This window comes from Phocoena sinus, chromosome 1, assembly GCF_008692025.1.
Source record: "Phocoena sinus isolate mPhoSin1 chromosome 1, mPhoSin1.pri, whole genome shotgun sequence".
NCBI classification, from domain to species: Eukaryota; Metazoa; Chordata; class Mammalia; order Artiodactyla; family Phocoenidae; genus Phocoena; species Phocoena sinus.
Genome location: NC_045763.1, coordinates 125,681,812 through 125,707,618, shown reverse-complemented (window position 1 = coordinate 125,707,618; position 25,807 = coordinate 125,681,812). Strand labels below are relative to the sequence as shown.

Genomic DNA, 25,807 nt, shown 5'->3' with positions numbered 1-25,807 from the left:
AGGTCTTATTTTTGTATCCATTCAGCCAGTCTATGTCTTTTTGTTGGAGCATTTAATCCATTTACATTTAAGGTAATTATCAATATGTATGTTCCTATTACCATTTTCTTAATTGTTTTAGGTTTGTTTTTGTAGGTCTGTTCCTTCTCTTGTGTTTCCTGTCTAGAGAAGTTCCTTTAGCATTTGTTGTAAAGCTGGTTTGATGGTGCTGAATTCTCTTAGCTTTTGCTTGTCTCTAAACGTTTTATTTTCTCTGTTGAATCTGAATGAGATCCTTGCTGGGTAGAGTAATCTTGGTTGTAGGTATTTCCCTTTCATCACTTTAAATATGTCCTGCCATTCCCTTCTGGCTTGCAGAGTTTCTGCTGAAAGGTCAGCTGTTAACCTTATGGGGATTCCCCTGTATGTTATTTGTTTCTTTTCCCTTGGTGCCTTTACTATTTTTTCTTTGTATTTAATTTTTGATAGTTTGATTTTATGTGTCTTGGCATGTTTCTCCTTGGATTTATCCTGTATGGGAACTCTCTGTGCTTCCTGGACTTGGGTGACTATTTCCTTTCCTATGTTAGGGAAGTTTTCAACTATGATCTCTTCAAATATTTTCTCAGACACCCTCTTTTTCTCTTCTTCTTCTGGGACCCCTATAATTTGAATGTTGGTGTGTTTAATATTGTCCCCAAGGTCTCTGAGACTGTCCTTAATTCTTTTCATTCTTTTTTCTTTATTCTGCTCTGCAGTAGTTATTTCCACTATTTTATCTTCCAGGTCCCTTATCCATTGATCTGCCTCAGTTATTCTGCTATTGATTCCTTCTAGAGATTTTTAAATTTCATTTGTTGTGTTGTTCATCATTGTTTGTTTGCTCTTTAGTTCTTCTAGGTCCTTGTTCAACATGTCTTGTATTTTCTCCATTCTATTTCCAAGATTTTGGAGCATGTCTACTATCATTACTCTGAAATCTTTTTCAGGTAGACTGCCTATTTCCTCTTCGTTTATTTGGTCTGGTGGATTTTTATCTTGCTCCTTCATCTGCTGCATATTTCTCTTTCTTCTCATTTTGTTTAACCTAATGTATTTGGGGTCTCCTTTTCACAGGCTGTAGGTTCATAGTTCCTGTTGTTTTTGGTGTCTGCCCCTAGTGGGCAAGGTTGGTTCAGTAGGTTGTGTAGGCTTGCTGGTGGAGGGGACTGGTGCCTGTGTTCTTGTGGATGAGGCTGGATCTTGTCTTTCTGGTGGGCAAGACTGTGTCTTGTGGTGTGTTTTGGGGAGTCTGTGACCTTATTGTGATTTTAGGCAGCCTCTCTGCTAATGGGTGGGGTTGTGCTTCCGTCTTGCTAATTGTTCGGCATTGGGCTTCCAGCACTGGAGTTTGCTTGCTGTTGGGTGGAGCTCAGTCTTAACGTTCAGATGGAGATCTCTGGGAGAGCTCCTTTCCTGCCCTTTCATAATAAACTTTGTGCTATGCTCTGGGGTAGACACTTGAAATATAGCTTCTTTTTTTTTTTTTTTTTTTTTTTTTTTTTTTTGCGGTACGCGGGCCTCTCACCGCTGTGGCCTCTCCCGTTGCGGAGCACAGGCTCCGGATGCGCAGGCTCAGCAGCCATGGCTCACGGGCCCAGCCGCTCCACGGCATGTGGGATCCTCCCACACCGGGGCGCGAACCCTCATCCCCTGCATCAGCAGGCGGACTCTCAACCACCGCGCCACCAGGGAAGCCCCATATAGCTTCTTTTTAATCTTCATGTAATACTATCAGGGTAGAAATTGTCATACCCATTTTGTGGAAGTAGGTATAAATGTCAGCAGAAAGGACAAGATGGGGAATAGAGTCATTCTGTTGGGGTTTAAGAGAGAAATCCAGAACTTTTAAAGCTCCTTTAAGTAGGTAAACGTGCTCCCAAATTGGTTTGCCTCTGCCCCTTGCCATTTCACTGCCCCACCATCCCAAGCCAGTCTCTTGTTTCTCTTTTCTGTCTTTAGTACAAATCTACTTCTTCTCTCCAATATCTGTATTGTTGTGGTATCTCTTATTAGCACAGTTGTCTGGAAAGGATTGCAGACCAAGTACAGCACCTGACATAGAGTAGGTTCTAATGACTATTTGTTGAAAAACTTAACAAACATTCTGAAACTCTGTGACCCATGTTATAAATGTCTGATAGCAACTCAAAGGATTATTCTGGGGAAAATAGAACTTACAGGAGTCAAACTTTACTCTAAAAGAATGAGTCCCCCTTGGTGGAATTTAAACCCTCATCAAGCTGGGTTGGGAGAGAAACACTGGGGAGTAAGAGCTTTGCCACATGGTCTCCCGGTCACATGGAGTGGCCACCAGCCTGGATGATGATCAAAGCTGCTCTTATTTCATATTTGCCGTGGAGCTGTAGACTGGATAGCAGTCCTGGAAACACGTCTGTATGTTTATAGAGCTGGAAAAAAGCTACCAGCACAACCAGCCCACCCATTCGATGGGACTGTAAAAGCTCTTAACCAAGATAGTGCTGTTTTCCTTTACCCTGTTCTCCACTCAACCCAATGCCACCCCCAAGTTGCTAAGAGTTTGGACTTTCTTTGAGTTGGGACTGAGACCAGCAGAGACTGGAAGGAGAGACTAAAACTTCACAGAGGAGTTCACCAGCAAAACCAGATATGTGCACACCTTCCAGTCCTGGCCTCCATCATTGGGCCTGACCAACAGCCCTGGATCCAATGAAGAACACAAAAAAACAGTGAGAAAGCCTGGCCGGAGATTGGACCAGAAGCAGAATGACAATCCCGGAGCAGCAGTTTGTGCTCCCTGAAAGTTCATGACCAGGAGCTTTGGCCTCAGAAAAATCTGAGTTTGGATCCTGGATCTTCCTGTTTCTATCTTCGCCAAGATTTTTGCAGGCATCATTTTATTTCATCCTCACAGTGACTTAGATGAGGCTCCACACAGCATGTGAAGGTCAGGGCTAGGACCAGAACTCATGCTGCTGATTCCTCAACAAGGGCTCTTTCCCCTGCATCCTATCACTTCCATGTTGTGTTATTGTGGACACAGGAGAAGGTTTTGTCTTTGCTTTTAGGGTGAAGGCCCTGAGAGAAACCACTTTCAGAAAGACCACTTTCTCAGAAAAGGTCCATGACTATTGTCAGAGGAGGAGTAACTGCCTGCTGATTTTCCTTCTAGAAAGTTTCTAGTGTCAGATGGAGCACAGCTAACAGTGCTCCAGTTTGTGAAACTGAGCCTCCAGGCATCAAAGAGATGATAAGAAAGAAAATATGGCTTTTCAAATGGAGAGGAGAGAGTCCTGAATGAGGGCACCCCAGGGTCCTGAGACTCTGAGGGAATGTTCTCAGGGAGTCTGTGCCTAGGGCTCAGCTGGGGTCCTATCACTGTACACCAGGAAAACTACAGTCTTGGGCTCAAACTCTTTTCTGTGGACCATTCAGGAGCAACAACCAAGTTCTGGGAAGTAAAGCAGATCCTCAAGAATGTCTTTTCACCATCAACCTTTTTAAAAAATTGAATCTGGGGCTTCCCTGGTGGCGCAGTGGTTGAAAGTCCGCCTGCCGATGCAGGGGACATGGGTTCGTGCCCCGGTCCGGGAGGATCCCACATGCCGCAGAGCGGCTGGGCCTGTCAGCCATGGCCGCTGAGCCTGCGCGTCCGGAGCCTGTGCTCCGCAACGGGAGAGGCCACAACAGTGAAAGGCCCCCAACCCCCAAAAAAAAAAAAAAAAAAAAAAAAAAAAAAAGCATCTTGATTAGTTGCTAATAAAACTCTTTAAAAAAAAATTGAATCTGAATCACTTTAATGATTCAAGTTTTCTCCAACTTCCCCCGCCACTCCCATTGACAGGCTGCCCTCACTCCCTTTCTCACCTGCCTGGTTCCTGTGTTTGCAATCCTGCAGTTTGTGGCCAAATGTATAACTGAGTCTTATTAAATAAGGTACTTTTTAAAAAGGTGATTGAAAGGGAGAGAAACGCCTAAAGCTATATTCATTTTTCACCCTCATCCTGGAGTAGGCTTTGTTCCTGAAAGAGAAGGTGGAAGTGGGAAGATGGATTGCTCAATGTGAGTTCCTGAGAACTACTTGGAGGGAGTTTCAGGGCCCTTCCTGGATTTGAATGACAGGCTTTTTAAAGTCCATTCTGCCTCTGATAATGGAAGATGCCCTGATCATTCATTTGTTCATCATTCTTCCATCAAACATTTGTTAGACCCCATTGTCAGGCACTGTGGGGAATTCAAATTGAAGATTAAGTGATCTTTCTCCTTCAAGGACTTTACCATCTATTGGGGGCAATAAGTCATACTCAATTATCTATGCTGCAAAGTGGGTGTGTCAGTGACTAAGACAGTCAACTGCTGTGAGCTTTGTTTTAGGGAAACAGCAGCTCAAGGAACACATATGAGTCCACCAGCTTTCCACTGATGGAGACTGGGAAGCCAAGGGCAGATTTCACAGAGTATACTCACAAGTGCCGTGTGGACTAAATGAAAGTATGATGACAATAGTAAGTAATTTATTAATCATTAATAGACACTATCCCCAGAGTTGTATATACATCGCCTTATTTGGTCTTCACAATAATTTTAATAAGTACATACTGTTATTATGCCCATTTTACAGATGAGGAAACTGAGACCATTAGAGGGTCTGAAGCCTGTCAAAGGTGACACAGTCAGAAGTGGTTGGAGCACCAGTCCAGCAACATAGCCTATGCTCTTAACCACCTTGCTATACTGCTCCCACATGAGTGTGAAAATGTACCCTTACAAAACTCCAATTCTAGAAGGAATAATTTCATTGTGTTGGCCTCATGTACTGCCAAACTCCAGTGCAGGCTCACTCTACTAAAATGTGAGTGCAATGGGACAGAAGCTGGGGGAGGTGAGCTCTCTTTGGTTGTCTAACTTTCATCATATGTTCTTAGGCCCTGGGCCTGTAATGTCCAAATAATCTTCACAGGGCAGTGTTATCTGAGGTGGTGTGTGAAAGAGTGACACACACACACTTCCCATACAGGACTATGGGGTCAGCTGCCTGGCTGGCAGCCGGCAGAGAATTCATGGAACTTGGATAGCCTTCAGAACTGGTACCCTGTGAAACCATTCAGCTTATCTTGCTACATTTATTTTTGCTTATGGGAACTCACCACCCTGGGAATGCTATCCCCGTGATAGTCTGAGTGCACAGGACAAACCAAGACAATGGAACAACAGCCCCAGGGAAACCACAGCCTGGCTCAGTTCTGAAAGGGCTGTTTTAGAGGAAGGCAGAATTTTAGTGATGGTAAGGAGGAAGCTCACAGAGAGCACCAGTTTGCTGCACCGTCTCTCTTTGGACACATATGAGCTTTGTTTACAACTCTTAGAGCTTTCTGTTGAAGTTGGCTTTCACTCGCATTGCTAGGATTAGGATAGAATAAGACCATGCTGGAAGATCAGCCCCCAAGGCTACCCTTCAGACCTTGGTTGTCCATTCCAAGTGTGTGGCTTCCTGATACATACCAGGTGTTTTCCAAGGCGGTAATACTCCTGATGAGATGCGAGTACTGGGAGAGCAAAGAAGACTAGATCATCAAAGAGCACAGGTCTCAATTTACGTCATAAATTGCACTATTGATCTCCTACAGTTGAGCTTTCTAAGGTCTCCCAGAACTTCTTACAGGTCCTGGGAACAGGGAATTCAAGCCAGTTTGTATGGTGACCGAGTACCAAGCCCATCTCTCAATTCTTCTTTCCACACAGAAGCACTGTGATTGAAACAGAATAGTGAGGGAGTACAAGTTTGTTGAATGAATGAATGAATGAATGAATGGATAAATAAACACATGTTTGAATATATATAAGCATAAATGAATAAATGAATAATAAATGATGAAAAGTACAGATGCTTTCTGACCAGACACGAAATATATTTAATATCTACTTTTGTCAGACCCAGAAGATCATTTCCAATAATTAAAAAGAATGAAATGAAATCCAGTCACTGATGGTTTTATAGTTTGTGTGTCAGCAAGGTCCCTCTCACCTATCAGCATCAGGTACTTATTCTTACCTTATCTATTATATTTTCTGGAAACTTACCTTTCCTTGAAAAGCAGGGTTGTATTCCAGCAGCTGTCAGGTTGTGACACAGAGACAACTGCCTTCTCTGCTTACTCATAGAGGGAACATGATCAATGGCCAGGTGGGTAAAAATACAAAGAAGCAGAGGTAGCTAAAGACCTCCTTTGGAAGGTTTTATGAAAGCTCTCACTCTGCGCAAGGTGGGAGCCCACTGTGGCCAGGTGGAGAACAGCAACCTCATCAACACAGCAAAAGGAGCAAGCCTTAAGGCACCGGTGGGATATGGGGAAGGAGTGGGAGAAAGTGGGACAGGAGATGGAACAAAGGGAGAAATGATTACACTGTTCTAAGCCAACGCTTAGCTAGCAAGGTGCTGTGAAGATGAAACAGGCTGATTCCTAGACCAACAGCAGCCCAGATAGAATGAAACAGTGAAAATTCATGTGACTGCAGGGAGGGTCTGTAGACTAGAAGAATTAGAACTGAGCAGCTTAGACAGGAAAGGGACCCTTAGAGGATGTTTGAGGAGTTCAGGTGGCCCGTCACCACTCTGTAAGGACTGCCTCCATATGCCAGGACCCACAGTGGGCACTGGGGATAGAATTTTGACCAAACACTCCCTGACCACGTAGAGCTTGCTGTCTAGTGGGCAATAGAAAGATTCCTGGATAAGTTGTGAAAACTTGGGGTTGTGGTCCCAGCTCCCCACAGCTTGTACTGGGTCACCCTGTACAAATCGCTGTGCCCATCTGGGCTTTGCCTGCAGAGTATCCTTGTGCTCAGTCTCCAGGCTTATGCTTCTAAGAAGGTCTTGTGAAAGCTTCTCTTTGTATTCTTTTTATTTTAATTCAAGTAATGTGAATTATATTATCTTTTATTTTAAATGGCATGAACAATATAATATTGCATTTGTAAAAATTCTAGATGCCTCTATATCCATTCATTTATGCATTCTTCCATCTAACAATATATTCATAGAGGTCTAACAAGAGCAGAGTTTCCCAATTTTCCTTCGGTTGAAAGACTGTGAATCATTTGAATTTTAATGGCGAGTATACATCATTCCTACCAGTAAAACAAAGGTTTTTTATGATTTGCATAAAAGTAGAATAAATTGTAAGGAATCTAGGTCATTGAAAGAGTGTCATGACTCAATAACTGAGGGAGCTGGGATCTTGGAAAGGGGGGCTCTACTTGTGCATCATTGTGGTTGGTTTACTTGGACTTGTTCTCTTCTCTTCAGGTACCAGACGTGCTCCAACAATGGACTGGTGGCAGGGTTCCAGAGCCGCTACTTCGAGTCAGTGCTGGATCGGGAGTGGCAATTTTACTGTTGTCGCTACAGCAAGAGATGCCCATATTCCTGCTGGTGAGTTTAGCAGCCAAACGCAACTCCTCACTGCTTCTGGGGCTGGAGGGGAGCTTGCGGGGTGGTGGGGGGCGGTGCTCTGGTCCAGGCTTCTGGCTTCAAATAAGCCTGGGCTGTCACAAACAAGTTTTAATTATAGCATCTAGCCTATAGAAGGGGATGGATGGATGGATGGATAGATGAGTGGAAGAAAATGTCAGAATAATACTCACACTGGGAGAGAACTTACAGGTCATCAACCCACTGCTCCTATATCCCTCTTTTGGCAGAAAAGGAAACAAACAGAATAGAGCAAGGATGTGACTTGCCAGAAGCCACCCAGCTATTTCATGGGGGTTCACTTCTAAGCTGAAGCGTACTGACTCCTGTTTTAGTGCTCTTTTCCCTCTATCACAATAACTACTCATCACATCCAAGGCTGCTGAACCCATCTGGGAACTTATGTTTTCCCACGGGACTTCTTTGGAAGAAGCCAACCCTGTTCCAGGTCAGAGTGGCAAACATAGTATATAATTACAGACTGAAAAAGGAGGCTAGTGCTTTCTAGATAACTATGTAATTCCAGTCTGTGAAATTTTGTTCCTTTCCGGCTCCCTGGGCTGATGCCAAATATCCCCTGACCTAGACTTTGGGTTGACTAGGAGAATGTGTGTATATTTATTTATCCTGATAACTTACACTGGATGTTGACAACGTAACTTGTCCCAAGTTCTTCAGTCTGCAAACAAGTCAGACATTTCTGCTTTGGACAAAGGAATCCAAAAGTCAACATTTGAAGGTTGGCTGACTCAAATGATGTATCTCTCCACTGTGTGAGGCTTGGAAGAACAGCCTTGTGGGTTATGCTTATTCTCTGCAACCAGAGAGCATTATTCCACAGATGCCCACGTGGGGCACAATGTCTCTAGGGATATGCATCTCAAAACTCTTAACATTTTTCTGTTTGAAGAAATGATAAATGGTAACTTCAGAGATCAAGGTCAGCTGATATCAGTAGCTAGCTGATGGGGCAGGGACCTCGTCCAGCTTTCCAAAATGCCTCCATAAAGCTGTTCTGACTCCACCACAGCAGGCAAACAGGCATGGCTAGGGTGTAGAATATAACTGTGAAAGGTCCTGAATCCAAGGCCAAAGGGGCTTCACATTCTGGGGTAGAGAAGAAGGAGCCCACCAATCATTAAGATGCTAGGAAATTAATGAACATGGAACTATGTAGGTAGGCACAAAGTCTTGATATCAAAGACTGACAAATAGAGATGTGCAACTTTTCTTAAGTTGCCCAAGACATTCAAATCTCTGGTAGCAGCATTTATCCTTGGCTTTGGTTTACAACGGTCTGCCCATCTTCCTTCACCACCCTACCCTGCCCCTTCCTCATCCCACTACATCACCCAGACATGTCACTGATGGTTGGTAGAACCAAAGGGTGGGGGGAGAGAGGAGAGAATTACTCAGACACAGCAAGTCAACTTAGAAGCGGTCCCTCTAAGGAAGGCTTCACTTGGCTGCACCTCTTTCTGGTTGCATGGTGTTAGAGCTGAGAGCTACCACAGTTGTCAAGGAAATGGCACTTTTTCAAAGGGACCCTTGGAGCAGCAGCAGAATGAGACTGCCATATCACCATGGTAAGCAGTTCATGACTCACTATCCCACTGGTGTGTCTAGACATTTTAGTGGCATCTTTAAATTTCCGGAGTCATGACGGTATATGTTTTTCTAAATTGAATGAAACCTCTAGGGCACGAATTAGGTCATAGTTCTTCAGGATCTAAGCATATTGCCTGGCACAAAGTGGGCCCTTAATAAATTTCTCGGATGAATAACAAAACACCACAGGTGCATAGGAACTGTAACAGTGGTGAAACCTGACATTGATAGGATGATGTTTTATAGTGGAAAAAGACTTCATTCACGAGCATCATTTTATGTGATCCTTTTAACAGCTCTTTGGAGTGAGAACTGTTTTCCCACACCTTCCCACAGTGAAAACTCCTGATAACTCTCTTATTTGAAACCTTCCCTTACATCACTTTAACTAGCTTGAATCACCTCCCAGGGAACTGGACATGTGTAGGTGGGGACATTTTTCTCTTCCCACTTTGAAGTCCATTCTGCAGCATTGAGCCTGACACTGAGAAGTGAGCATCTATCCTCTCTGTGCTTGCAAGCTTTTAGGGATTCAGGAATAGCACCACTCTGCACAGGAAAAAAAAAATCATCCAACCAACTCCCACATAAGTGCGCGATTTATTTGTTTGGTGGGAACCAAGGTGCTGCTCCCATTTCAGCCTCTGCAGTTTCTCATGAGATAATACAGCATCACTGAACTCTGGCAAGAAAGCGAATTCCTGACAGATGCAGACATGGCGTCACTCACCGGTCCCCACTGGGATTGGATACATATGTAAACGTTACACATATTTATTTATATGTGAGAATTAATTCTTAGTCCATTCATCTGCAAACCACAAACACGTCACTGAGGAAGCCACAACCTTTCACAGACTGTTTGAAATAATTCCTCAGTCTCCAAACAGCTCCAGCGGCTGCATGCCATGCACCAGGCTGTCCCCCATCAGCATGCTAAGGCTGTCCATGTGGAGAATATGTCCCACGAACCGACAGTTTTGAATTGAGCATGTGTTTCCTTTCCTAAATGGTTCTTCTCCAGATTCGTGACCTTACATCAGGTTCACTGGATAATATGTTTTGACCAAAAAAATAATGGCCTTCCTCAGAATTAACATAGATAACCCATTAGTTTTCCTTCAGCCTTGAGTTTCTATGACTCTCAGATGTTGCATTCTATTTTCCGCTGCCTGGTCCCCCTCTCCCCTGCTCAAGTCATAGCCACAGAATTTTTCTTCTTAATTCCTAGATAGCTCTAGCTAACAACAACAAGAAAATCAGTTCATCATAATATTCTCCTCTGTCTACCCCAAAGTACTCCATCAAAGCTAATCTTTAACTTCTACTCTCATTATTCAGATTTTAATACAAGATGGATAGTCTCTGCATGACTGTTCCCCATGAAATCGTGGCAGACACAAGAATGACCTCATAGGCACCTCCACTGTGGCGTCTGTCACCCCCACCCCAGCTCAAATGCCTGCTGCGGCACTGTTCCCAGAGGTCTGGTGGGAAGGGCAGCTTCTACACTGGTTCTTCTGAGCAGGTGGGAAGCTGTTATTATAGAGATGGAGACACCCACACTTTGAGAAATAGGACTGAACGTTAATATTTAAAGCAGCTTGCATTGAGTTTAGATGCTTCGGTGCCCTGGACCAACCGTTGCCTGGCATTGCATGATGCACAAAGCACTCATTCGGGAGACAATGGCCCCTCTGAGCTTGAGCAAAATCAGTCATACCTTTCATCAGTTGGGGTGGCCATCGTAATTACTCTGCCATATTTATAATACAGAAATGTGTTTGCTGCATGCATATCAGTGCTGCCTCCCTTCTTATGCACAAACTTCAAGAGCAGAAATTTCAGAGATGTCGCTGGTTGTCTAGTAAGTATTGAGTAACGGAGGCCAGGCCCTACTTGCTACCTTAGAACAAAGTGAACCTCGCAATTTGAGACCAAATGTGTCATTTTGTTCTCCCTAGTCTGCTCTCCTTTACTGTTTTCTAGAAATAATCATTCATTCTTCTATTCACGAATTCATTTAATCAGACTGAATATAAATGAATATAAAATAAGTACAACTCATAGACTTTGACTCAGTTCTTATTGATCACGATGATGATGATAATGATGATTGTTATTTATTGAGCACTTACCATGTGAACCCATTTACTTTTTTTTAAATTATATTTTATTTTTTACTACAGAAGGCTTTTATCAGTTATCTGTTTTATAAATATTAGTGTATATATGTCAATCCCAATCTCCCAATTCATCCCGCCACCGCCACCACCCCCGCTTTCCACCTTGGTGTCCATACATTTGTTCTCTACATCTTTGTCTCTATACCCTGCAAACTGGTTCATCTGTATCATTTTTCTAGGTTCCACATATATGCGTTAATATACGATATTTGTTTTTCTCTTTCTGACTTACTTCACTCTGTATGACAGTCTATAGGTCCATTCACGTCTCTGCAAATGACCCAATTTCGTTCCTGTTTATGGCTGAGTAATATTCCATTGTATATATGTACCACTTCTTCTTTATCCATTCATCTGTAGATGGGGATTTAGGTTGTTTTCATGACCTAGCTATTGTAAATAGAGCTGCAATGAAGTGTAGGGTGCATGTGTCTTTTTGAATTATGGTTTTCACTGGGTATATGCCCAGTAGTGGGATTGCTGGATCATGTGGTAATTCTATTTTTAGTTTTTTAGGGAACCTCCATACTGTTTTCCATAGTGACTGTATCAATTTACATTCCCACCAATAGTGGAAGAGGGTTCCCTTTTCTCCACACCCTCTCCAGCATTTGTTGTTTGTAGATTTTCTGATGATGCCCATTCTAACTGGTGTGAGGTGATACCTCATTGTAGTTTTGATTTGCATTTCTCTAATAATTAGTGATGTTGAGCAGCTTGTCATGTGCCTCTTGGCCATTTTATTGTCATACCGCTGCTTATAGTAGTCTCTTAGGATGCTTTGTATTTCTGCGGTGTCTGTTGTAACTTCTCCTTTTTCATTTCTAATTTTATTGATTTGAGTCCTCTCCCTCTTTTTCTTGATGAGTCTGGCTAAAGGTTTATCAATTTTCTTTATCTTTTCAAAGAACCAGTTTTTAGTTTTATTGATCTTTGCTACTGTTTTCTTTGTTTCTGTTTCATTTATTTTTGCTCTGATCTTTATGATTTCTTTCCTTCTACTAACTTTGGGTTTTGTTTGTTCTTCTACCTCTATTTCTATTAGGTATAAGAGTAGGCTTTTTATTTGAGATTTTTCTTGTTTCTTGAGGTAGGATGGGATTGCTATAAACTTCCCTCTTAGAACTGCTTTTGCTGCATCCCATAGGTTTTGGATCGTCGTGTTTCTGTTGTCATTTGTCTCTAGGTATTTTTTAATTTTCTTTTTGATATATTCAGTGATCTCTTGGTTATTTAGTAACGTATTGTTTAGCCTCCATGTGTTTGTGGGGGTTTTCCTTTTTTTCCCTGTAATTTGTATCTAATCTCATAGTGTGCTGGTCGGAAAAAATGCTTGATATGATTTCAATTAATTTACCGAAGCTTGATTTGTGACCCAAGATGTGATCTCTCCTGGAGAATGTTCCATTTGCACTTGAGAAGAAAGTATAATCTGCTGTTTTTGGATGGAATGTCCTATAAATATCAATTAAATATATCTGGTCTATTGTGTCATTTAAAGCCTGTGTTTCCTTATTAATTTTCTGTCTGGATGATCTGTCCGTTGGTGTAAGTGAGGTGTTAAAGTCCCCCACTATTATTGTATTACTGTTGATTTCCTCTTTTATAGCTGTTAGCAGTTGCCTTATGTATTGAGGTGCTCCTATGTTGGGTGCATATATATTTATAATTGTTATATCTTCTTGGATTGATCCCTTGGTCATTCTGTTGTGTCCTTCCTTGTCTCTTGTGACATTCTTTACTTTAAAGTCTATTTTATCTGATATGAGTATTGCTACTCCAGCTTTCTTTTGATTTCCATTTGCATGGAATATCTTTTCCATCCCTTCACTTTCAGTCTGTATGTGTCCCTAGGTCTGAAGTGGGACTCTTGTAGACAGCATATATATGGGTCTTGTTTTTGTATCCATTCAGTGAGCCTGTGTCTTTTGGTTGGAGCAGTTAATCCATTCATGTTTAAGGTAATTATTGATATGTATATGCCTATTACCATTTTCTTAATTGTTATGGGTTTGTTTTTGTAGGTCCTTTTCTTCTCCTTGTTTCCCACTTAGAGAAGTTCCTTTATCATTTGTTGTAGAGCTGGTTTCATGGTGCTGAATTCTCATAGCTTTTGCTTGTCTTTAACGCTTTTGACTTCTCTGTTGAATCTGAATGTGATCCTTGCCAAGTAGAGTAATCTTGGTTGTAGGTTCTTCCTTTTCATCACTTTAAATATATCGTGGCACCCCCCTCTGGCTTGTAGAGTTTCTGCTGAAAAATCAGCTATTAACCTTATGGGAGTTCCCTTGTATGTTATTTGCCGTTTTTCCCTTGTTGCTTTCAATAATTTTTCTTTGTCTTTAATTTTTGTCAATTTGATTACCATGTGTCTTGGCATGTTTCTGCTTGGGTTTATCCTGCCTGGGACTCTCTGCACTACCTGGACTTGGGTGGCTATTTCCTTTCTCCTGTTAGGGAAGTTTTTGACTATAATCCCTTCAAATATTTCCTCAGGTCCTTTCTCTCTTTCTTGTCTTTCTGGGACCCCTATAATGCAAATGTTGGTGTGTTTAATGTTGTCCCAGAGGTCTCTTATTCTGTCTTCATTTCTTTTCATTCTTTTTTCTTTATTCTGTTCCATGGCAGTGAATTCCACCATTCTGTCTTCCAGGTTACTTATCCGTTCTTCTGCCTCAGTTATTCTGCTATTGATTCATTAGAGTGTATTTTTCATTTCAGTTATTGGATTGTTCATCTCTGCTTGTTTGTTCTTTAATTCTTTCTAGGTGTTTATTCTTTAATCCTTCTAGGTCTTTTTTAAACACACCTTGCATCTTCTCTATCTTTGCCTCCATTCTTTTTCCGAGGTCCTGGATAATCTTTACTATCATTATTCTGAATTTTTTTTCTGGAAGGTCGCTTGTCTCCACTTCATTTAGTTGTTTTTCTGGGGTTTTATCTTGTTCCTTCCTCTGGTACATAGTCCCCTGCCTTTTAACTTTGTGTATCTTTTGTGAATGTGGTTTTCCTTCCACAGGCTGCAGGAATGTAATTCTCCTTGCTTCTGCTGGCTGCCCTCTGGTGGATGAGGCTATCTAAGAGGCTTGTGCCTCGTTTACTTCTTATACATGTGACTCATGATACTATGACACAGATCAGAGAATAGAGGTGCAGAAATTGCGACTTGTTCAAAGCACTGAACTCAATTCCAACAGGTCTATCTGCTTCCCAATCCCATGTTCTTTGCAGAGAACTGAGCTCTCTGAGTGTTGATAAGGAAATAAGACCTGGACAGGTGAAGTATTAGGTAACAATAGAGTAGGCACCCAGTAGTGAAAACAGAGAAGAAAGTGGTTATTTTTGCTGAAGGGGAGATGTTGCAGATGGAGTTGCCCCCACTGATTGCAGGACCATGGCAACCATGATGTAAGTTGGCCAGTGAAAGGCAGCATGAATCAAAACAAATGTGTTTGCTGACCAGCCCTGAGCTTGGACAGCAAGCTGGAAACTCAGTTCTAAGAGAATAATTTGGAAAATACTTAGGGACTTTCCTCTTCTAATTTAAGTCACAGATATCTCTGGAACTGTGTTCCCCATGTTGTGATACATACTTGAACTGTTTGATATATAGATCTCCAAAATCCACCACAAGCGGACAGACATGAACATACTGCATTCTTTCTCATACCCCCAGAGTTCAGGGTCTCTCTGCAGAGAAGGGCACTTTGGTGACTACAGAGTCATTTAGTCTCACTTGACCACTTTCCCCAGCTCTTTGCAGTAGAAGCCAGGGTGACTGTTCCCTTGAGGTTGCTTTCCTTTATGCATAAGTGCAACTGGGTTTTACTTTTCGCATTTTTGCAAAAATAATTCAAACAGGTTCTGGTACAGCACCTATTGGGGGTGCTAGACCACTGGCAAATTAGCCTAACCTAAAGTTTTCTCATTTCTTGTAGCTTACCTAGAAAAGCATTTATTATGCAAGAGGATTGATCACAAAGAGATTCTGTTTATTTAAGACATTTCTCAATGATTTTCCTGTCAGAAAGGGGCATCCTCTTTTTGGCTGAATGCAGAATGTAGGCCAGCTTCAACACATCAAGTCTATAAATGTTGAATTTCTCCTCCATGCCAACTGCTGAACTAGATCACAAAGGTGTATATGACTTCCATGTACCAATGACCCCTCAAAGAGTTCACTGTATTTGATCATCATCGTGAAACAAGATGCTATACAGTATTCTGTTTTTAATCAGATGCTAAATATGTGGTGCTAACAAGTAATAGAACATTAGAATATGATATTTTAAATAAGGTGTTAATTGGGAAGTGGAGAAAATAGGAGCAAAACAGAACTAGAGATTGGACTGACCAGAAGAAGCTTCTCTGAAATGCTGTTTGAGCATGGGCTGAGCTCTTAAAAATGGGATGGAAAACATTGTTTACTCTTGTCTTTAAAAATGCTGAAGTATGGCTTCCTCAGGTACCCCCTTTTGGTTTGTTAACTTGTAAGTGCTGAGTTTTCTTCCAGTTTTTACAGTAGAAGTCTGTAGTGTGTGCCTCTCTGGCATTTCACAAAGTGGGATAAGGTTAAGGATGTGACACTAGCTGACTTTGGGTCATGAGACATGGCCCCATTTGTTCATGTGCACTACAGTGGGGTGCATGGCCTGAAAGTGGAGCCTCTAGGATGACCCCAAATAATCCAGCTGTCCTACCTACCAGCAGGTCAGACATGTAACAGATAGATGCTGGTGCTATGAAGTCTGACTTTATGTTCAAGTCTCAGTAATCAATAATAAAGGTGACGTTTGTTAAAATCTTATACTGAGTCACTTTCTGTTAAAGAATAGAGTCAAAACCCTTTAACTATTAAAAACTGCATAATTTCTTAAGCAAACCCCCGACAAAAAGTAAAATTGTCCTCTTTATCTAACTAAATTCTATCTCTATTCCCCTTTTTAAAATGAATGTGATAACATATATCTGAGTAAGCTCTATGATATGTCCTAGTCTCACAGCAAAGGAGAAGGCCATCTATCAGCTGCAGTTCAGTTTGTGGTAACGTATTGGAGAGAAATCATTTATTGATTCTAGTTGGATCTACTGATAATTTCAGAGCTTTAATAACCTTAGACGAGAAAATCCTATATCAGTCTTAAAAATCCTTTCCATTTGTATGGGCTCTCTTCAGTTCATAACTAATTTCTTTCCATCTCCTTCAACCTTATCTAATACAAGAAGCTGTACAAGTGGTTCTATGTTATCAAGTTCTCACTTAGCTTTGGAACAACTTTCTGTCTGTCTCATCTTGCCTGCATAGGGCATAAAAAGTAATGTAAAGCGAGGAATTGTACCCCAATAGTCACTCATCTAAAAGCGATAGGAGGAACACATACACACACATACGTACTTCTTTGTAAAGGGGTATGTAAGGCTCCTGATAGAAGAGCTTCGGTAATAGACTCATTTCAGTAAATTGAATAAAGACACGTTTCTGACTGAACTTTCCTTTCATTTTGCCAAGCTGAAGGCTTGTTTGATTGTTGTAATTGGCCTAGGAATGTATGGCAATGCTCAGTATGAAGTGTGCTTTGCCAAAAAGCTGCCTGAAGTGACCTGGTAATTCACAAGGAATCTGGAACCACACTGAACTCTCCCCTTCTCTCCCTCTGGAAGCTCATTGCCATAGCTTATGAAACCCTGATCTTCTGCTTCCCTGTAGTCTCTTAATTTCCTGACAAGTCCCTATGCCCTTGTCCCAATACCTAGTTCTGAAAGTTTAAATTCTTTTTTTCTTCTGAGGAGCCATACTAGGGTTTTCATTTATTAGAATATTTTGTGTGTGCATGATGTCATCACAAACTAAACGGAGACACATCTATCTGGTTCTAAAATTCAGAATCCTGGACCGTATTGAAACAGCAGCTCCCTCTATGAATGGTGTTTGGGAGGTTCACTTTCCTCCCAAAGGTGAGGAAAGGGGCCTTTCTCCTTCTGTATTTTCAGTTTCATAAAGTAGGGATAATTTCTATCAATATCCAAACTCCTTCCCTAGCCCCTTTAATCTAGGATTCTGTAAGACAGTCTAAACTTTATCTCATGATTTTATAACAAAAACAAAACAACACAAAACCCCAGAAATCAAGCAAAAACAAAAACTTGCCTGGGATCAAGATGGAAATACACAAATAAGCATGCATAATACCTTCGCCAGGGCATTCTAGAAATTCACTGAACAGCAGTCCCCCACAGAGAAATCTCCCAGTTGAACAGCAGGCCCTTTGGTCTGATCACCTCCAAAAATGAAGCAATAGGGAATGCTCGTTGAAGAAAGCGTTGGATGACTTTTGTCCCCCTTTGAAGCTTAAAATGTCATGATTTTTTTAAAATGCAAGCCTCTTTCCCACTTATTCCAAATGTATTTAACTATCCAAATCATCTGAAGGTAGATCAGTAAAGACTTAAATAAAAGTCTAGCCTAATTATTTCCAATAGTTTTGGCAATTGGATTTAACCTAATGCAGTATTACCTTATGTAGATTTTGCCTCAGCAGGTATTAAAATGTTTGGCAATTAACTTTTATACACTGTATCTAAAGAATGCTCTAAAAGTTCTGGAAAATACTTTGTGCTTCCTGATGCAAGAAAAACACCTCCTACTCCATCTCTTTTAATCCTAATTTGCATTATCCACATTCTCAACCAATCCCTCTTTCTTTGGGTAAACTTGAATCTAGCACTTGTTAGGATCCTCAGGGATCATAAACCAATGGAATCCAAATGACAACCTATTAGGTCCACTTATGAGTCATTTAACATTTTCATTAGAAAGATAAAGCCCCTGTTCTGGGTCTCTTTAGAAGCACAAAATAGACTTCTGCATTAGCCTTATTTCCTTTCATATACATGTTGGGTCTGGCATCCTGATAGAGCATACTCATGTCTTAAGAAGAGAAAAATCAGAGAACAAGGACAACTGCATAATGTGGGAAAAGGGATGGTTATGAACAAAGACAGTGAATTTTTAGGGCTCTGGCTAACCCAGGTTACCCTGAGCTAACCATTGATCTTGTTGCATCTAAGCACTGAGATTCTCTTGGGAGACCTTCCAGTTTACAAATCAATATTTTTAAGATTTCATGACAATCTTGCAGTATCATGACTACACAGGGAGAGATCTTTCTATCATCAACATACAATGATCTGTGACCCCAAATCACATTAAATTACTAACACTCACTATTTGTTTCCCAAGCAGCCTTGGGGGTGCAGATGAAGACTTTGGGGAACCTGTATCATACTGAAAGGACTATTTTGGTCCTGAAGAGCCCCAGTGGTTTAGCCTTATAAGAACCAGGAAATTCTAGATTTATTCCAGGGTGGACCACAACGAACCTCTTCAGAGAGAGGCCCAGGATTGACGTAATTTTGGAGAAAGAAGGAAAGGAGAAGGAGGAAGAAGAAACAAAATTTCTCCTAATAATTCAACTCCTACCACGTGTCACACATATTTGTATTAGTGCCAATGACAAACCTATAAGGTAGCTTTCGTTCTTCTATAGACCAGGAAACTGAGATTAAATGACTCTCCCAAGGCTATTTATTTATTCAGCAAATACTTACTAGGTACCAGGAACTGTTTTAGGTGCCAAAGAAACAATGGCAGACTAGGTAAAGACTACCCTTGTACAGCTTACCGTTTACTTTAATATTTTTCAAATACCTTTTTGATCATGACTCACAATAAACAATGCATATTAAACTATTACACAATACAAACATCATATAAATACAAACATGCATATATACTTGAAACAAAGTTTTTACACACACACCCAAGAACTTTTCTTTAGTGTGTACAATGCAGTCTCTGATATTTTCTATTCTATTTCTCCTTTTTTTAAAGTTCATCTGGTACTAACCAATTAAAGTGATTTCATGATCTGCAACTAAGTCACAATCCACAGTTTGAAAACATGGTTCTAGTGGACTTGAATGGAATGGATTAATATTGATATTAATCAATATTTCCTCGAGGCCTGAGGAGTTATCTACATCTTTTTCAGTGTACAGTTTAACGGCAAGAAGGAATATGAGAAGTGCAAGGAAGCTGTCCATCATTTTGCAGCCTGGAATAGCTTGGTGGAGGCCATCCAACTCTGGTTTGGGTCTCCCATAATGTTCAGACTCCATCTCTCCTTTATAGTGTGTCTCTTGTTTGCTCCTGTTTGCCCCCAGCAATAATAGTTTTACCTTTTCCCTCTAACCTTTTGTTCTTCCCACATAGGCTGACAACAGAATATCCAGGCCACTATGGTGAGGAAATGGACATGATTTCCTACAATTACGATTACTATATACGAGGAGCAACAACCACTTTCTCTCCAGTGGAAAGGTGAGCCTTCACCATGGGCTAGGGTTAGCGAGGTCAGGAATTAGCTCCACACAAGGATCATGCCTGCAGGAACCTGGATCTGGGGTTTTCCCTATTTGAGTTTCCTACCTGGTCTAAGATTAACTGAGAGATTGATGGGACAGTGGAAAGCAATGGGAATTGAACACATTTCATGGAGCAGCTCACCCTTGGAGATGAGGTTGTGTTCCACCTTGCTCAGAGCAGGAAATTCCCAACTTGGTATTCCATGATGTTCTAAGCTCTTCCCTTTATTCAATTTCAAAGAGCATTTTTCCTTACCAAACGTTAGGAAGAGAGCACAAAAATGGTTGAAAGAGTACCCACTGTCAAAATGAACCCTCTCCAATGCTATTTCTCCATATGGTACCCACTTTGGGTTGTGGGAAGGGAGAGAGAAAAGAAGGAGTGGGGGCTGGAGGGGAGAAACACACAAAGCTTACCAACCTTATTTAGAAATAAAAAAGGAGAATTTAAATAACGGAAAAGAAAACGACACTAAGTTTTAAAATCTGTTTGCTCTCACGATCAGCTCCCAATCTTATCACAAATATTGAATACATCAAAACAAAACAAGAAGAGAATAAAAATTCTCCTCCCTACTAATAAAGAGATATGAATAAATTCAGGTGTTAAAAGTTTGATCTGTCTACTTTTAGTCAGGTGATCATCACTTTACACAGCAAATGAATTCCTAAAAAGTTAGCAATAAATATTTTTCAAATAGGACAAAACCTAACTCATTAACTCATTAAATAATAGATTGACAAATTTGAGTGTGACTTATCTTTTGTGTATATTTATGCTTTTGAGTGCAATGATATCACACCTAACTGAAGTAACTTATTTAATACAATCCTTAATTTAAAAAAAGAAAAATAAAACAGAAAAAAAATCCCATGAAGTAGCTCTGAAAAGACACAATACGTGTTGCCGGCTCCATGAACAAAAACCCTTACATTTGCTCATAGGAGAGCTTCTTAGTTCTCACACATTAATTATTTGTATTTTAGATATGTTTTTATCTAGCTTAGTTACTATTTTCTAGAAGGGGCAAATTAAAAAATAAAGAGGGAAGATATTACTTAGAATGAGACTCACTTCACCAGTGAGAAGAAATAGCTGAATGATGTGACACACATAAAAACATACTTAAGAAAAAGAAAGAAAGAAAAGGAAAGACCTAAGAACTCAAAGACTACGGAAGCCTGGTGACATTTAGCAGGAGTGTGTATCCCCAACGGGCAGCACTGGATAACGTTATAGCAGAGAGCTCAATATTCCTAATGATGTCTCCAAGTCATCATGTAAATTAGTTCTGCATTTCCTCCTTAAGAAGGCAGGAAGGAATACAGTAAAGAAAGCATGCCATCCAAAATTTCCACCAAATAAATACATTTTGGCAGTTAAAATGTCCAACTGCTTGGCTTGGAAATTTTCAGTTATGTGGTTTAACTCAAAATCTTGGAAAACTGAGATACCATGTCATGCATTTGTTTAAAATGAATATACCCATGCGATTTTGCTGCTGTCACTAACAATCAGTGGCTTAAAGGTCCACAACTTGGATTTCTTCCACTCTGCTAAAAGAGGCTGAGGCCACTACCTTGGATAAATATTGTCAGTGCACAGGACTCACTGGGCAGGAGCTTTTCCTCTACATGCAAATCATAGTGGTTTCCTCCTGGAATGGAGTTGCTCATCTGGGGCACTCCCGACAGCTGGGGCCAGATACTTCTTTGTTGCAGGAGCCTTTCCTGTGCAGTCTAGATGTTCAGCAGCATCTGGCCCCTACACACTACCTGGCAGTAGCAACCCCCGCCCATAGTTGTGACAACAGCAACAACGAACCCTGGGGAGCAAAACTGCCCCTGCTTGAGTACCACTGTCCAGGAAAGAAATCAGCGACTAAGCCTGATTTGAGTACCTTGATTCTTTTACAACCAAGTAGTCTACATTTTGCTTAGCATCAATTAAAAGCTACAAGAGTAGTGTGAGTGCCTGGCTGAAGATCTTATTTACCTGTGTCCGTTGGCACAGAGATAAATAAGACTTGTCTACAGTAATAAAATTCATTTGATAAATATGCATGCTACCAATTTTCTAACCTCCATCTAAAACAAGCCATGTCCTCTGTTGACAACTGCAGGAATAAATACTAATAAATAGTTGGTTATCCAGGCTCTTAAAGATCTGTACTGGAGGACCCTATGCCCAGTAACTCTAAACAAACAGGCTGGAGCAGCAGACTCAAATTATAAAGCCTGCCTTAGGCTGTTTGAGCAGCATGTACCATAGCTGCTGTTATCTCCCAGAACTGAGAGTAGTCAGCCCCACCTTCCAGATGGATGAAGATCTTACCACTGTTGGTGTTTTAGAGAAACTGATCTGGGAAGAGGCCTTTCAGATTGAAAAGGAAGAAGGATATTCTAAGGTTGAGTGACCTCACTGTGCTTGGGAAGCATTTGTGTGATCATGTATGGAATGACTCTTTCTTTTTGCCCTTCATCAAGACTTTGCAAAGGATGTGACAGCCCAAGTCCTCGATGGGATTATGGGTATCAAGTTATGGAGGCATTCTGATATAAGATAAAGAGGAAGATTTGAGTTCAACAAACTTGGAACCTGAAATTGCCACCTAATTATGTTAATGAAGGTCACTTATTTCTCTGAGTCTGCTTCTTCACCTTAACAATGACTTATCACGAGAATTAAATGAAAAAATACGTAAAGCATCTAGTGCAATGCTGGATATATTGGAGGACTCAGCAAATAGCAGTTACAATGGTCAATACCATCACCGTTATCATTGTTAAACAAAATCAGACCAGAAAAGTGCTGTGCAGAGTAGGATCTCAAAAATTTTTTGTTAAATGGGTGAACAAAGAACTTAGGCTAGCCCTTAGCAAAGAACATTCCTTGAAATGTATCCACACCATGCTTTTTCAAAATTGAGCAATTCTATGTCCTCTCATACCCATGCCTGACCATTTAAACAAATACTCAATTCAATTTGTTATACAAGAATGGCAGGCATTTTCTTTTTCACTTTATGGGTTTTAGAGTTGTTTCCCCTGCCTTCATTTCCCTATGATAGTGTCTTCTGAAGGGGAACACACAGGGTATAGCATGGAGCCTAGCACATGATAGGTATTTAGGAAAAGAAAGAATGAGCAGATGGATGGCCTAGGTAAGAGAAGATTCTTTACCATGAAATGGAGACAATGTTGAATAAATGCTTTTATTACAAGTTGTTAACCTATATGTCCAAGAGGTCCCTTTGAGACAGAGCAGTGGTGAACTGATCACTGGTGATAAACAGGACCTCAACATGCCAGTGACCTAGCTAGTCCCCTCCTAGGTGCAACTTGAACTAGGTGAGGCGGTGTCCGGGACTCCTGACCTCATAGACGATTACTTGTAGGTTTTCTAGTGACTTCATAGATGTGTCTTCTGAGAGGAAAGTGAAACTAGTTGGCCCTAAATTCTCCAAAGGTTTTTCACTCCTTTTCTCTTAGCAGTGATTTTTCCTAAGGTGTCCTTTCTCACTGACGTTAGCTCTCTGACTCTCTCCCCACAGGGATCGCCAGTGGAAGTTCATAATGTGCCGGATGACTGACTACGACTGCGAATTTGCAAATGTTTAGATTTGCAACCTACCAATCTGGGTGAAGGGAAAGGGGCCAGGAGACCTGAGGATGTCCACTTATGTTGACATCAGTTGGGACTCCTAAATGGTTTCTACTGCTCTCTTTTCTTCTCCCTGAGCTGGTTGATAGTTGCTATGCCAGCTATCTGGGCCCTTCTGACTAGTATCACACATATAATAAAATCCAGTTTCTCACTTTCAACATGTTCCATAGCAACCATTTTATATGAGTGACAATGGCTCTGTAGCACACCGTATATTCTGTGTGCATGTTCACAGCCTGAAAAAATGCCTGGCTGCTGGAGCACCTGTCACAGGCTTGCTGCTGCTTTTACTACCCAATAAGCTGCCTGTTGCTGAGCAGTGTCTGTGAACAGGTTCAGTAGTGGAGTGAAGGGGCAGAAATTGAGGAAGGGGGAGGAAGGTCTGCAGCTATGACTGTCTGAAGGAAACCTAGGGTCCTCACCTAGAACAGACCTTCTGCCTTCAGGGGACATGCTTCCACTCTCCCCCACCACGTGAGCCATGGTTGCCTAGAAGTTCACCTGCAGAGCTCTGTGCTCCAGGACGGAGGAGACTGTGAGGTGAAACGGGGAGGTGGAAGAGTTTGGGGGCTGAAAGACTGAGGATTAGAAGAATTTCCTAAATTGGAAGAAGACTACTAGCACACCCAGTAATGAAAATGAGCATCGGAACCAGAGGAACCTGTGGGAATCAGTCTCAAGTAAGACAAAAACAAGAAAGAAGAGAGAGGTCAGAGAATGGAACTCAAATTAGGAACTTGGAAAGGGAGTGTGGTCAGGGTGCTTTGGAAAACTGAAAAAGGGGTTTGACTCACTGGCACCTGGAAAGGCTGGCATATGCCCTGTAGCTGTGAGAGCTCTGGAAAACTCACTTGGATTGGTCTCAATATTCTGGATGGGAAGGCCTGTCCTGGGGGGTCTACTTCTCTGCTATGTGTAGTTTAGGAGTGTCTTTTGCAGAGGTGGCATTATCTTTCCTCCTCCTGTGATATCTCCGTCCCCAGCCCTTTTCACTCTCTTCGTCACAAAAGGAATAAAAATATTAACATTTACTATGCTACAAATGTTAAGGGTCAGCTTTTTTCTCTCTTCACGTCCCCTTTCTGATTATTCATCCTTCCATTCAGAAAATATAGCTTAGCATTGTGATTTGTGCCAAGTACCATGCATGGCACCAGGAATACAATAACGATAATGACAGAATATGGTTAAGAAATCCAATACATAAAATATAAAGTGCTAAGTGCTTCCATTAAGGATTGGACAAAGGGTGGAATCACATTTCTTTGCCTTTAAATCCTCCTCACACCAATGCTTTTTAACCACAGGGAGCCCCTATTTCCTTTACCCGTACAGTTGGCCTTTTCTTTTCAGTTCTATGCTGCCCTTCCCTTCTTTTCTCTCTTAGGGGACCCAGGAGAGCAGGCAGCCAAGCAAAACCACAGGGGTCACCCACCTTGTCATGCAAGCCATCTAGGTGGCCAAGATAGTGAATCTCAGCCAGTGATGCTGCATTTCCCACAGTGAGATCCTGGTATTAGGAAGAGGAAGGCAGAGCTAAGGATATGTCCTCCTTCGCCTTAATGCTGAGGCCCTTTTTCATATTATGGTTTTGCTTTATTTCTTCCATTTCATTGTTTCCACCTCTCTGGCAATTTTACTTTACAGCAAGCTTCACAGTGTTGTTTCACAATGGGCATCATTAATACTTTAGCAATTGCAGCTCTGGGTCAGGATGGCAGCCAGGAAATGGACTTAGTTGGGTGTGTGGAACACAGCTGGAAGGGAGGCAAGCAACACAGATGGGCTGACTTAGCAGCTATGATGAAAACCAAAGGTGTGTAGGGGGTGTTGCACCTCACCAGGGCTGAGGTTGGAGAGATGCAGCTGGGAGAAGCAGTCCAGAAGACTGCCAGACAGCACTAGTCGAGGAAAAAAAATAATAAAGCAATCCAATAAGTGTCTGTGCCAAGTAGAATACATGGAGAGAAACACTATGAGAGAAGCTGTTTTTGCATATAGGCCAAGGACAATAACAGTAAAAACATTATCAACTTGGTTCAAACCTGAATAATTTATACTTTCTATCATGTCAGTCAGTAAGAACTGGGTGTCAGACTGGGGCTAAATCCCAGATCTTTTGACTGCAAGTTCTCTCTCTGTGCTCTCATTACTCCAATCTTTCTACTTATTTGTCCACAACCTTGGATGAGCTACCTCTCCACTCTAGGAGGACATTTATCTAGGTAATCATTGTGTTTTCTTGCAATCCTAGAATTCCGTAAATGCTATCATCTGCCCCAAATTGTTTACAAAGGGCTTTGCTAAGGCATTTTCTTCCAGAGAAGAAGCCTGGGATGAGAGTTGAAAACCTAGGTCCTACCCTTGGCTCTGACAGAAAGTGGCTGTGCGATGCTAGACAAATCCCCGGGCCCACCTTTTCTTCATCTGCCTGGTACGAACAGGGATCCC

The 25,807-nt window shown here is 41.4% G+C and overlaps 1 protein-coding gene across 1 annotated transcript in view; it reads left to right on the top strand.

Annotated features, from left to right (window-relative positions):
- The window catches only part of DPT (dermatopontin), a 40,286-nt gene extending 15,892 nt beyond the window's left edge, over positions 1–24,394 (top strand). Inside the window, exons 2-4 of the mRNA XM_032602336.1 lie at positions 7,307–7,432; positions 19,538–19,645; positions 23,244–24,394. Of these exons, the coding sequence (XP_032458227.1) occupies positions 7,307–7,432; positions 19,538–19,645; positions 23,244–23,310 (301 nt within the window). The 3' untranslated portion in view covers positions 23,311–24,394. The remainder of the gene's footprint in view (positions 1–7,306; positions 7,433–19,537; positions 19,646–23,243) is intronic.
- Positions 24,395–25,807: the final 1,413 nt, after the last annotated feature.